A 13,580-nucleotide genomic window follows, 5' to 3' on the forward strand; every position below is an offset into this window, starting at 1 on the left:
ACCCGCTTGAGTCCCACGTTCTTATCTTGGAAAATCAATGGTTAAGCATACCTAAGAATACATTGGTTTGGCCATCCGAAATTGTCATCAGGCCAGACTAGACACTATCCACATCAGAAGTCCCCAATCGCGTTGGGTTTCGATCCTGAGAAGGTGCGCCAGAGCCATCTTTAGCATCGAGCTTCTTGTCATCCGCATTCGACGCAGTCAATGAAACATTACTTGGCTTGGTGCCGAGCGCCGAGTCGTCGTCCAAATGTCGGCTCTGGTCGACGAGCACACGTTCCTGCTGCGTCATGTAGGTGGTCCACTTGCGCGTTGGGACGCGCGCCTCGAGCATCTCGTTGATCTCTTCGAGCGAGCGACCAAACGTCTCGGGAATGTAAAAGTAGACAAATGTCATAGCAATCAGCGTACCGACACCGTAGATCCAACCAATCTGAGCACCAAGTCCGGCGTTGTAGAAGAGGTAAGGCAACGTGAAGGTGACAGCCCATGCAATGATCCAGAAGCAAGCCGTGCCAACCGACATGATCTTGCTGCGGTTCTTGCCGACAGCCAGCTCGGAAGCGACGACCCAAGCCAGAGGTCCCCAAGCCAGGTTGAAGAAAAACACATAGATGCAGATCATAGCAGCGATGGTGCGACCCTCGGTGACGCTGATGACGCCTGGCCAAGGAAGCGACTCGCCGCGCGGAGGAAGACCCTTGGTGCCGATACCAGCCACGACAAAGAGAGAGATAAACATGGGCACCGAGGTCCATAGGATCAACGGTCGGCGGCCAAAGCGGTTGACCAGAAGGAACGAGCACAGGACACCGACCACCTCAATGACATCGACAATGATCGTGATAATGAAAGCGTCCTTGAGTCCGACGGCCGTCATAAAGGTGACAGTGTACGAAAAGATAAATTGTACACCTCCAATCTGCTGGCCAATCAGAATACCCAGAACGCAGGCAAACTTGCGCAGCTCGACGCCGTGCATAAGTGATTTCCAGCCGCCTTCACCGGAAAGCTCGAGCTCGTCGGCGCGGGCCTGCCGAAAAGCATTGTACTCGAGAGCAATGACCTTGTCGCGCACATCGTCTTTCTGTCCCTTGTTGACACGCTTGAGGGCGGCGAGCGCCTTTTCGTCGCGGTTCTTCTGGATGAGCCATCGTGGCGACTCGGGAATGATGAACTGAGCCGCGACAAGAACAGCTACAAAAAAGAGATTGAAAATGATCGGGATGCGGTACGACCACGTCGAGTCAATGTCCTTGGTTCCCTGAGCGATGCAGGCGCCGATGACTTGGCCAATGGCGAGCATGAGCTGCCAAGACGAGACGATGGCACCGCGGATGGCAGTGGGAGCAATTTCGGAGAGGTAGAGGGGGGTGCAGTTGGAGATGACACCGACACCGGCACCCAGCACACCTCGACCGAGCGTGAGGAGTGCCTTGGAACCAACCGTGACGAGTTGCAGGACAACGCCAAGGGCAACAAGAGTACAAGCACCAAAGAAACCACCTCGTCGACCGACGTAGTCACCCAGGGGAGCAGCGAGGAGGGAGCCAACCACTTCACCGGCTTGTACGATGGAAGCGTAGAGCGACTGGTCGTTGGAAGGAATCTCGTACTGGCCATTATCTGGGTTGATGACACCGAAATCGCGCTTGAAGCGGTCCATCTCGAGAATACCGGTGAAATAGGTACCATCGTAACCGTACAGGATGGCACCGATGACGGCGAGGGCACAGAAGAAGATCGGGCGGACATTAGCTTGAGACCAGAGCTTGGTCTCTCCGACGGTGACACCGCCTGGAGAAGCTGCTGGCACTGCTCCAGCCATGTTGGTCCACTAGATGCTCTATTGAGAGCTCGGTCTTACTTGCAGGCACCAAGAGTCAAGAGGGGAACGGTCAAAGAATGCAAGACCGGAGAGGTGCGCCAACGAAACGCGAAGAGAGTTGGAAAGGGAGGAACAAAAAAGCTGAGGGGGAATTAAGGTGGTGTGCTAGAAGCAAACAGACTGCGATGAGAAGTTATATACTGTACGGCATCACTTGTTTCCGAGGATGGAAATCAGAGTGTGTCAATGTTCAAGGGTGTAGAAGCGGAGAAGCAGCGTGAGCCGAGCGCCGAGTGAAGCTGCTCTCTTAGCCAAAGGCGTGGAAGAGTGAGCTAGTGCCTCGTGTGCTTGATTAACGCACGATCGGGGGCATAAAAGGCGGGGAGCGGTGGGTGGCTGGCGAGAGTTGCGGCTCGATGATGCTATTGCATACCACACTCGGAGTTCACAAAGAGGTGCTGCAGCCCAGTCATGAATGGCGAGTGCATGGGTAAGCAAGTAATGTCACTTGATGCCTTCATAACGGGATAACCGAACCCAGCGCAAAACCACGTACCGGTATGCGGCGTGGGGGACAGAGAGGGAGCGAGAGAGAAGGAGAGAGAGAAAAGAATCATGATAAGTTAACTAGAGGCGCATTTACGTCTCACCCTCTCTCTCCGGGGAACGCTGTAATGGACAGGCGGACTTTTAGCCAAAGTTACAGACAGCTCCAAAATTGTAACGTAACTTTGTTCAATTGTGATTGTCTCTGGCAAATTGTCACTCTGGAGCATGTTCGGCTTAAGCCACACAAACCGCGCAGCCAAACCAGCGCTAAGCGAGCGTCCGCTTAGAATTCCTCCTCGCCTCACCATCAGCTTCGGATGACCCATGTGGCGAGTTCATAGCAACACACTCTCTTGACCACTCTGAGCATGCCTAGACAGTGACATGTAAGTGTAGATGTGTCAACCGGCGAGCGACAACAACATGTGCCGAACTCCGGTCCTGTCAAGAGTAGCTTCGATACTGTAAGGAGTCGTCCACCGGATTTGAATTTGGTGGGTTCACGCCTTGTTTTGAACACATCCCTGTGGCTACCATAGACGCAACCAATCACACAAAGCAACAACACGCTTACACTCGCAAGGTGACGGCATAATACTGGACACCACCCATTGGCGATGGTCTCCGCAAAGAATCGCCAAATGAAATCCAGAAGGCGCGGTTGCATGGAACGAGAAAGTTTGCAGCGACTCTACCACAAGGTTCGTTCCGATTCGACTCTGCGCCTTCAAGCCACACTTAGGTGAAAGATTCACGATTGTCCGAGCAAGCTTGGTCTAGAAAGAGTGCGCCGGTGAAGGTAATAAGCGAGCCTGTCTATCTCCCCGAAAATCCTCCGAAGAACCTGTGCTTGCATGGAAGAGCAAATTTTTCGTTTCGCTATGCAAACTCTCTGTTTCAGTTACCAAGCCTGTTCTCAACTCGAATTGGACATTTACAATGACTTACCAGGCGTCTACCGTACCGTTCTGCATCGCACTTTCATTTGGGCCAACTGGGGCACATGGCATCGGTGTTGACGAGCGATCTGCCAACCAAGAGCAGCACGACACGCGACGTCGAATTCCAGCGCTGTGCGACGATGTGCAGGCGGCAGACTACAGAGCCGAGCCGAGGGTTTTGTTTTCTTTGGTGCGCGTGCACAGGAGTTGCACCGAACTTGGTCCTTCGCTTACCGTCGCCACCCGAAAAGAATCGTAAATCACGAATTTTGCTACGTCACAAGGCTTCCTCTCGCTTCCGCTTTCTAAGCGAAATCGGAGGATCGCGTGGGTCACGCAATCGAGACTACGATCGGGATGTCTTGCCAGTGAACTCGATTGTCTGCCAAAGTCACAGGTGACAGGCGGTTGACTATGTCGACTCACGACTGTAATGTGGAGAACAACGCACCCCTCGGCATGATGCCGATGTTGATGTAGCGCGGAAGAATTATCGGCGCAACTGCTGTTCAGCAACCATCGCGAATCACGAATGCCAACACGCAAGGTGGAATCGTGAATGCGACCGAGACCGTCAGCTAGTGCGCACTCGTGTTCCGCGTTAAACCTTCCGTCCCCACGCCAGATCGTGTGACCTGCTCCCACGCCAAACCTAAATACACGAGACGCACGCCATCTTCGCCCGCAACGCTGAAAAGCCAATCAAGCGTGTCAATCATGAATGTGTGACAAAGGAGGAGCCCCGCTTCGTCTCGGCAGACACGCCGGTCAATCAAATGAACATCACAGTTCTAGATGCATCGAGATCACGCGACGACAACACCAAACAAGTGTTTCCATCTAGACCTTTACTGCTTTCGCCGCACGCACAAGCTTTTGAACGCGCGAGTGTGTTGCACCACTCACACTGCAATCTGTCCATCTCGCGTAACAGCAATCGTGAATGCTAGCTCTTAACCCGACGCGGTGCTCCAAACCCTAACCACACCATCAGCGCCAGCACTGACCATCTCACCCGGATCCTGCGGATGGAACTCAACCCACAGGACCGGCCTACGCCTTGCCTCTTCGCCCTCCTTGGCCCCCACGCGCACACTTTCGCCACTGACCATATCCCATCCGACCAATCTTCCGCGCTCATCTCCTATCACTATTCCCTCTTCGTCAGCCCCAAAGACCGCTCTACATCTATACTCTTGGTGCTGATGACCCTGGTAACTTTGTAATAACGTTCCGTCTCTTGTGTCCAACAGCCTCAGAGTGGAATCGAGTGTTGCCACCAGCATCGACGTTTCCAATTTCGACGGAGCGATACTAGTCACCGCTGCAGGGAAAGTGTCGCTTTTCAGCTGGCCCGCTCGAACGTCGTAAGTTCGGACGACGCCGTCGACGCAACCAGAATAGATCTTGGCTTGTGAAACGCTGAGAGAAGTGATAGCGTCTGTGGCTTCTCTGAGCTCCATGATAGGCTTCCACGATCCTTGAGCCCTTAGATCGTATACCCTTACCACGCCGTCCCACCCAGCAGCTACGATAACACTTCCATCTCCGTCATTGCCTGCAAATCTCACATCGTTAATCTTGCCGCTATGCCCGCTAAACCTCCTCACCACGCTGGAAGCGGAGACGTCCCATACGTACAGCGATTTGTCTAGTCCTGCCGAAACGAAGCGCGAATTGTCTGCGCACACGTCCAGCGCATGTACAGCGTAGTTGTGCTCTGTATACGTCGAAATGGGTTGCGAGTCGTGAGCCGGCGAGCCAACATTCCATAGTTTCACGGTACGATCCGTGGAGCCGGTGAGCAGGTATCGTCCGGTAGAGCTGTACCGTGCCACGTTGATCGGTGCTTTATGCGCGCCTTCGAACGACTTTTTGAGCAAAGTGGGCAATTTGACTGAGCTCGACAGGGATACGACGTGACGTGGATTGCGGCGAGGGGAGGAGCTCGACTCACCTGGCTGGTGCGAGTGAAGCGCACGGGTGAACCAGTAATGGCTCGTTTTGCTGTTCGATTCAGACTCAAAGCCCGAAGATGCTGAAGCGGTGGGAGGATTCGAGATGATCGATGGATCCAATCCCTGCGCCCGTTGAGCACGCTCCCAATCACTGTCCATCTCCCACTTGCCCAACGCATGCTTGAGTATCGCATCGAACCGACAGCGTCTGGCTGTGTCCTGTTGCGCCTCCCACATCTCGTTGTCATCCCTCCCTGTCCGCGCATTGGCTTCACATCCAACCGACAATCCTAGCTCATCCAAACCTTCACCAAAATCCACCCAGCGCATCTCGTCCTCCGCCAGCCCGACATACGCCTTGGCTGCTCTTTCATCCGCTGGCGTCTCGCCCGCACGTTTCGCCAGCGTCGCTCTGAACTTGGCTTCGGCCGTTCTCCTTGCCGCGATTGTCTTTTCGTTTGCCGACTTTCGCGGTGGTCCCTGTAGTGACTGTTCCAGGCCCGGATTGGTCGCTAGCTGTTTTTCCACAGCGTGCGACGGCAGCAGGATGAACGATCGAGTGTGAAGCAGGTGTGGAGACGTGGACAGAACCGCACGAGGCAACGAATTGAGAAGGCAGAGTTCATTGCTCGAGATGCAGAAACGGATGGCAATGGATTGGAGCGTGTCTGTTTTGCCTAGATAGTATTGTCGTGTTGCACCGTTATCGCGGGCAGTCGAGCTGGAGGTACAAGAGGACGCGCCAGTGGTGTTGTGAGGATCAACTTTTCGTCGGTGCGAAATGAGCTTAGAGCTCGACTCTGAATCGTCCGCGGTGAGAGCGTCGGCGGGATGGGCAGAAACGTCGACTTCTGCGCCAGCACAACTCTTTGATGCTTGTCTCGTCAACAGCGAGGGTTGTTTTCCGGTCGGTTTCACTTTTTCTTGCTCGCTCTCCGTGTCCTCTTCCACTACAAACTTTCCAGAGACATCCTCTTCCCCTTTCGACTCGCTATATGGCGGTGGTGGAATACGCTCTTGCTCTTTCGCTTGCTCTCTATCAAGCAGAGCTTGAACATCAAACAGCACATCGCCCTTTCGCGTAACGTCGTTTCTCGGACCCTTGCGAAACGCAGCAGTGGCATCCTCGCATATCGGACAGAACGTTACCAGTCTCGGGTTCGAAGTCAAGCAGGTACTGCATACGGAGCGTGAGCAGCATCCGTGTACGTACACTGAAGCAGGCTTGACATTTGCTGGGATGGTTGATGAACACGCTAAACAGAGGTACTGCTGTTGCATGGTTTCTCGCTTCTTCCACCGGTGGAGATGAGGTTTGATTCTTTCGAGACCTTGTCGATTTTGAATGCGAATTCGCAGGGTGAAGACGTGGGTGCAGCGCGTAGCTGATTGAGCGCAGTCAGGAGCTATTTGCTCGAGCTTCAAGTGATCGATGCAGCGAAGGGAGAGTATCGAGCGATATGGTGAATGTGCAAGGTGGCGAGACGCTGTGAGAAATCAGGGTCTTGCGCATGCAGCTGTTCTCGCGCGCGCCTGATACAAAGAAAAGAGCGGCGTGCAGCACTCACCACTTACAGGTGGCCAACGAGCCGTTCAATCGTAAATCGTAAATCGTGAATCGTGAATCGTGAATCGTGAATCTAGGATCGTGAATGTGGAGGCTCAAATCACTTAAACAACATACTCTACTAGCCACATCAACAACACACGACAGCAGCGAAAGTCACGGGTATCACGACTTGTGTCACACTGTTCCCATTCGTGATTGGATCAGACTGCGACGATGCATTCTTGATTGTCAGCAGACCATAGCATGTCGGTGATATGTCAGCGAATAAAAGTAGCATCAATCTGCTTGAGCTGCGGCAGCAACAACTTGAGCTTCCTCCTATACGCCGCTCCTTCCTTCCTCATCCCCGGATTGCCCTCCAAATACACTGTCTCCAACGCGGGCATCTTAGTCTCTCCCAGCTCCTTATCCAAACCATTTAGATCCGTAATCTTGTTATCATTCGCCCAAAACTCCTGCAACAGACTCAGATGTCCCACGTTCTCCACCTTCTCAATCATGTTGGCTCCCACATCCAGCGTTGTCAGTTTGACATTGTGTTGCAAGCCTTCGAGTTTGGTCAAACCGTTGTGCGAGATGTACAGCTCTTGCAAGTTGACGAGCTTTTCGAGGCCTTCGAGCTTGGTGATTCGGTTCGACTGGATTGAGAGCACACGAAGATTGGTAAGGGTTTCGAGTCCCTGGAGGGAGGTGATTTTGTTCTTACCCAACCAGAGCTGTGTCAGATTGGTGAGGTGTGCAAAGTTTTCGATGGTTCGCAATCGATTGCCTCCCAGTTCCAAGCTCTGCAGCGAGCTGGCGATGGGACCTTGAAAATCGTCAGGCCGCACGCGCGAGATCTTGTTTTGCACAAAGTAGATGGTCTTGCATTGTCCCAAGTGCGAGATGTTGGAAATGTGATGGATGTTGTTGAACGACAGATCGAGCGATTCGAGTTTTGTCAACTCGTCCAAGCCCGAGATTTTTTCAATGCTATTGTCGTACAGGTCCAAATCTTGGAGCTCGGTAAGAATTCCGATGTCTTTCGATCGGATCTTGGTGAGTAGATTTTGGCGCAGACAAAGCCGTTTGAGTGAAGGAGCGAAACGTTGCAGACCGAGACGCTTGGTGGTGGTAAGACGAAGGTGTCCGAGATCGAGCACTTCTTCCGTATCAGGGTACTGTGCGAGTAGTTCCGAATCGTCCGGGATATCATCTGCTTGCGTATCTACACTGTTATGTGGTCCGCCGCTATGGTCTACCCTGACCGAGCCGTACTGGACGATACCACGCGTGATGCCGTTATTAGCAGGTTCCGGATCGTCAGCTGCGCTCGATGGCCCCGCTTCGTCTTCCGTCTGAGGATCTTCTACTTGGTCAGCCGCATTTGCATCGTTGTTGTCGTCCGAGTCCGAATCGTCTGCGTTCGACTGACGCAGCTCGGATGAGAGCGTGGGTGCACGTGGAAGCTCGTCGACAATCTGCACCTTGGCCTCGAATTCAACTGCCGACGATGCGACAGCGGTAGAATCGGACATGTCAAGAGAGGGCTCTTTTGTCACCAAGCCTTGGCACACGGGCAAAGATTGGCTTGATGTTGGTGGCAGCGAAGAAAGTATTGAAAGAAATCCAGAGTGGTCCAAGCACCAAGCTCGTATTTCTTGGCGAGAAACGCGCAGTTGCTGCTCAGTTTTGCATCCAGCGCCCAAATTCAAGCCATCCAAATTCAAGCCGCGGAGCAGCCAACGCGTGGCGCTGGCTCAAATCCGATTCACGATTAAAACGAGTCGTGAGTTTCAGCCAGTTCTTAATCACGAATGACGAATTCGCCATGAACTAACGCACAAAACGACAATCACAAACACGAACTGTCTAGCAACTACAAGATGAAGGCCAACACTCCCAGCATCGGCACGGACACGTACGGCGGCAGACTGAGAAGTGTGATGTAAAAGCCAAGCGGGGTATACAGTTGAATTAAGCAGCAAAACCACTGACCGTCAAGCCGACAAAGAAATGCTATAAAGGAAGAATGAGAAAAGAATTTCCGGGGTCACGATACTACAGCTTATCCCAGGCTGATATCCACTAGTCGTCCGTGGACGAACCTGCTTTGGCAACGTACGACCGCTTACTGGATGTTACGAATGGATCCTTGGTGTTATTGACGATCTCTGCTGGAGTTACGTCCTTGCCGCTGAGCTGGGGTAATGGTGTCGACGAGCCGTTGACCTTGGCGTCGACTGCCGCTGCCGAACTCTTCTCGGCGGCGCGCTTCTGCTCTGCGAGCTTTTTCATCTTCTGGAACTTGTCCGCGGAAATGCGCGTGCCGAAGAGCACGTCAAAGTGGACAAAGAAGGGCTGCGAGTAGTTGTAGCGCAAGCCTGTCATTTGGTGATGTACATCGTGGTACTCGGCACAGTTGGGGAAGAGTATGTGGAGGGGGTCGAGGTACCAGGGGAATGCATATCCGCCGTGATCGGCGACGGTTTTAAGGGTGGAAAAGGTGAAGAGTAGAATGCCTTGACGAACCGTCATGAGCGCAGCAGCGTGTGAGATGGCAGCGCCTGCCGAGTCGAGCAGTAGACCTTCGACGGGATGGTTGTAGAGCGCGCCAAAGGCGTAAGGTACGTAGAGCCGGTGGTGGTGCGAGTGAAAGTGGCGGTACAGAAAACGGCTTTCGTGGAAGAGGCGATGCAAGGTGTACTGCCATGCATCCATGACAAAGAAGGCGAACCAGAGCTGAGCTGTGGGGATGCCCCACCAGTACAGCCACCAGGCTGCTGAAAGGGCGTCCTGGCTTGCGAAAAGCAGCTTGGTCGTAGCAGGCTCCAGTGATACGCCAAGCAGCTTGGTTGTGGTGGAGCGGAGGAAGGCGGCGATGTCAAGAATCTTGGCTGGATGATCGGCAAACGTCTGTTCAAGTCCGACCGAGTCGTCATCGAGGAGCAAGACACCAAACACGGTTTGAATGATCTGCTGCACCACCACCATGACAATTACGCGCGTTACGCCGACCCGATTCCGCTTGGTGACTTCTTCTGATTCGTGCAAGCGGTACTTTTCTGTGAATGGCAGCTGAAGCGTGTCAAGTGCATGGTAAAAGAGAGAGGCGACCCAGTAGATGATGATGGGCAGTGCTAAGGAGAGGTACTTGTCCGAGATGCCTGGGACGACGCTTGGCTGGGGCTGAAAGTAAAAGGGCGTCTGGTTGAGTTTGGCGAGCCCAGACGTGGCTGTCGTGGCGTTGGCAAATGCGATCATGACGGGCTGACCCGAGTGAAGTGATGTGGTGTCGAGTGCTGGGACTGGTCAATAATGGTGGTTACGCTACTACTACTGTTCTTGCGCTGGTGCACAGAACAGCCAGTTGTCAGAGCGAGCTCTCTTCGGTTGAAGAGCGCGAGGTGGAGTGTGGCGTGCGAGAATTAGCGCTGGCTTTTATGGTGATGCGCACTGCTAGTGATCAGAAACGATATTGGTGGCGCGGCGATGCCGGAGGTAAGAAAGCAAGTTGGTTGACTGGAAACAACATTCACGATAGACTGCCAAGGATGAAAGACAAAGCTTAGTTTGCGGTTGCGGTTGCGGTTGCGGTTGCGGTTGCCGTTGGGGTTGCGGTTTGGCCTTTCCACAGGTTCACGGTTCCATTCACGATTCGTGATTGTGTGGCGTGTTACAATCACGATTGCAGTACTGACTCACACGATTCGTGATTCGGGATGCTTGGTGATTCGTGATTTTATAGGTAACCTAGTGAGTGTTACGTGAGTGTGTTGCCTAGTTCAGGGTTCAATCCACACTTGTCCGCCAACAAACACGGAAGAATCATGAATCGTGAGTTGCGTGATGTGTGTTGTCACGTAAAAAAATTCTGAGCGGACGAACTCTCATGATTCACGATTTGAGCGTATTTGTGATTTGGGTGATCAACATTCAGGATTTGGCCGGCTGACAGCAGCCGGCGCAAACTTTTGTATACACATGCAAGATGGTATGCGTCTCGTCGATGTGTGCAGCTCATCGCGGGCCATTCGTTCGTTTTCGCTTTGTGTGATCTAGACTACCAAACTGTGTGGTTGGCATGGCTCAAAGCTGCACACAACTCGTATCGGTCTTTCGGCACAGGCTTTTGGTATTTCCAGGCTTGAGATCGCTGATGTGATTGAATGTCGGTAAGCTTCACAAAAGCCGCAAGAGGAGCATGGAGCGTCGAGAGGTAATCTTGTCAGTCGTGAGTAACTAATCAGCTGAGTGAGCGGTGTCTTGGTTTCGCATTCCGAACATCGAAAGAAAACAAAACCTTCAGCTTGCAAGTCGTGAGTGTGAGTTGAAGCGATTCGCGCGGTTGCGCTCGGGCAGCGAACCGTGAATAGCGTGCCTCGTCCAGCACAAAGCGTGAACACGAAACATGCAAGACGAATTTCGTGACTCACGACTGGAACACGGAAGCGTGAACACGCAAGAGTTGTTGTTCATGTTAGACCGTTTGGTTATGCGAAACCAAATGCCAAGGTCGTTCTTCTCGTACGTTTGCGGGTCGTTCAGGCTGAGATAATTGCGAGGCGTTCGGGCTGGAACGGTTCCGTGATCGGGTACAGCAGCAGAACGCTCTCGCTCTCTGAAGCAAAATATTAATAAATTAATAATACACCAGCTAAAGTGAATGCGTTTGAACAGAATACAAGTGTGCGATGTGGGTCTGTATTGGATTCGTGATTCTGTTAATCCTGCGGCTGCTTTGAAATCAAGCACTTACCTTTGGAAGGGGTAATGGCAGCAGCAAAGAAGCAATCACAAATCTTGACCACAATAATCGTGAATGCCCCCCCAACCAACACACAGCCGCGCACCAACCGGAAATTTACAAATACGAATCACGAATCTGTAGCCAACAAGTCACGTAGTTGGCAGGGCAGCAGCAGCTTCGTATCGGTCGTAAGAATTCGTGCGTGATTGATTGTCAACTCAAAGTTAGCAGAGAAAGCGACGAGTCTGAGTGGTGAAATCGCCCTCACCCAAATGCTGCCAACGTTGCTTTCACTTGGGAGGGCCAAAGCCAATTCGAGTAATCTTCCAGCGCTTGTTCGACTTGGTCATCGTCGTCACGATCCTTCCTTCTGATTCTGCCCATCACGCTTTGCTCCCACGCTGTCGTCGTGTCCTCCTCACCTCACTTGGTCTTGCACTCGACATGTCGTTCGCCCGTTCCGCCGCGCCCGTTCGAAGCGTTCTCCGAAGCGCTGTCAACCAGCAGTCGCGCACTTTCACCACCACCAACGCATCCGGCATCACCACCGCTGCTGCCGACGATGGAGCGTTGACCTCGACTGTCACCGTTGCTATCAAGGCCGGCTCTCGCTACGAGTCGGCTCCCGGTGTTGCGCACGTGCTCAAGAACTACCTGTTCAAGTCAAACCAGAAGCGTTCGGCTCTGCGTCTCGTTCGCGAGGCCGAGTTCTACGGAGGTGTCCTCTCCACCGCTTTGACTAAGGAGCACCTGCTGCTCACGGCCGAATTCCTGCGCGGTGATGAGGACTTCTTCGTCGAGGTACTCGGTGATGTTTTGTCCAAGTCCAAGTTTGCCGCGCACGAGTTTAACGAGGAGGCTTTGCCCCAGGTTCAGGCAGAACATGCGCAGGCACAATCCAACCCCGCCGTGCTCGGTTACGACAGCTTGCTCCAGACCGCCTACCGTCAACGCAGTCTCGGTCACTCACTCTTCGCCTCGCCCGCCTCGCCCGTCTCGCACCGTCAGACCGTCGACTTTGCGCACGCCGCTTTTGCCAAGAACAACATTGCCGTGCTCGGTTCCGGTATCGAGAGCAACAAGCTTTCACAGCTCGTCTCGGCGCACTTTGGCGACCTCGCCGCAACCGCGTCGGTCTCGACGACCGCTGCCAAGTACTTTGGTGGTGAACAGCGTGTAGCCTTCTCTGCCCCGCACGGTGCCGAGAACACACGTGCGGCTCATGGCCACTTTTTCATCGGCTTTGAGGGCGCCGGTCACAAGGATGCAAGTGAGGCTGCCAACCTGGCTGTGCTTCGTTCGCTGCTCGGTGGTGACTCGTCGGTCAAGTGGAGCAACGGCGTTTCGCCGCTGTCGCAGATCGCCGAGAGCGTGTCGGGTGCTCAGGCTCACGCTTTCAACTTGACCTTCTCGGACTCGGGTGTGTTTGGTGCCCACGTCTCGGCACCAAGCGCTTCCGTTCAGGACGCTGCTAGCAAGGTCGTCCAGGCACTCAAGAATGTCGCTGGCGGTCTCAAGGACGAGACCATCCAAGCGGCCATCGCCAAGGCCAAGTTCGAACGCGCCTCGGTGCTTGAGAACCGCACCGCTTCTCACGAACTCGTCTCGGCCCAGCTGCTCGACTCTGCCAACGTGGTCACCTTGGACGACACTTTTGCTGCGCTTGAAGCCGTCAAGGCTAACTCGCTCTCCACTGCTGCTGAGAAACTCCTCAAGAGCAAGCCTACAACCGTTGCTGTAGGCGACGTTCACCTTCTCCCTTACGCTGACGAGGTTCTCTAGCCAAGCGTTGACGTGAATCATCCTCCTACTATCTTGTCGTTTTGATTCCAACATGTATGCCTCTTGGATTCAATCAATACAGTTTTGAGACTTGGGCAATAGTGATTCGTGAATGTGGTGTTTGTGCGTGCGAGGTGCAATTGTGTGTAGCGGGGAAGCTCGCACGTGTGCAGGAGGCGTGGGTCTCCAAGCTCGTGACAGAACACACGCTGACAGT

At 53.5% G+C, this 13,580-nt stretch overlaps 5 protein-coding genes across 5 annotated transcripts; 1 reads left to right on the forward strand and 4 right to left on the reverse strand.

The window, feature by feature from the left end:
• Positions 1 to 97: 97 nt before the first annotated feature.
• On the reverse strand, positions 98 to 1,834 carry UMAG_01476 (uncharacterized protein; the record flags this gene model as incomplete). The annotated part of the gene is made up of 1 exon (XM_011389232.1): positions 98 to 1,834. The coding sequence occupies one exon, from the start codon at positions 1,832 to 1,834 to the stop codon at positions 98 to 100; it is 1,737 nt and encodes a 578-aa protein (XP_011387534.1).
• Positions 1,835 to 4,277: 2,443 nt separating this feature from the next.
• Positions 4,278 to 6,563, reverse strand: UMAG_11817 (uncharacterized protein; the record flags this gene model as incomplete). Its single annotated transcript, XM_011389793.1, has 1 exon — positions 4,278 to 6,563. One exon carries the CDS (start codon positions 6,561 to 6,563, stop codon positions 4,278 to 4,280), a length of 2,286 nt encoding a protein of 761 aa, XP_011388095.1.
• Positions 6,564 to 7,109: 546 nt separating this feature from the next.
• Positions 7,110 to 8,369, reverse strand: UMAG_11818 (putative protein phosphatase 1, regulatory subunit 7; the record flags this gene model as incomplete). The annotated part of the gene is made up of 1 exon (XM_011389794.1): positions 7,110 to 8,369. One exon carries the CDS (start codon positions 8,367 to 8,369, stop codon positions 7,110 to 7,112), a length of 1,260 nt encoding a protein of 419 aa, XP_011388096.1.
• A 550-nt stretch (positions 8,370 to 8,919) lies between these two features.
• On the reverse strand, positions 8,920 to 10,095 carry UMAG_11819 (sphingosine hydroxylase; the record flags this gene model as incomplete). Its single annotated transcript, XM_011389795.1, has 1 exon — positions 8,920 to 10,095. One exon carries the CDS (start codon positions 10,093 to 10,095, stop codon positions 8,920 to 8,922), a length of 1,176 nt encoding a protein of 391 aa, XP_011388097.1.
• Positions 10,096 to 12,025: 1,930 nt separating this feature from the next.
• Positions 12,026 to 13,363, forward strand: UMAG_01478 (putative ubiquinol cytochrome-c reductase core protein 2; the record flags this gene model as incomplete). Its single annotated transcript, XM_011389233.1, has 1 exon — positions 12,026 to 13,363. The coding sequence occupies one exon, from the start codon at positions 12,026 to 12,028 to the stop codon at positions 13,361 to 13,363; it is 1,338 nt and encodes a 445-aa protein (XP_011387535.1).
• Positions 13,364 to 13,580: the final 217 nt, after the last annotated feature.

Source organism: Mycosarcoma maydis, chromosome 3, assembly GCF_000328475.2.
Source record: "Mycosarcoma maydis chromosome 3, whole genome shotgun sequence".
NCBI classification, from domain to species: domain Eukaryota; kingdom Fungi; phylum Basidiomycota; class Ustilaginomycetes; order Ustilaginales; genus Mycosarcoma; species Mycosarcoma maydis.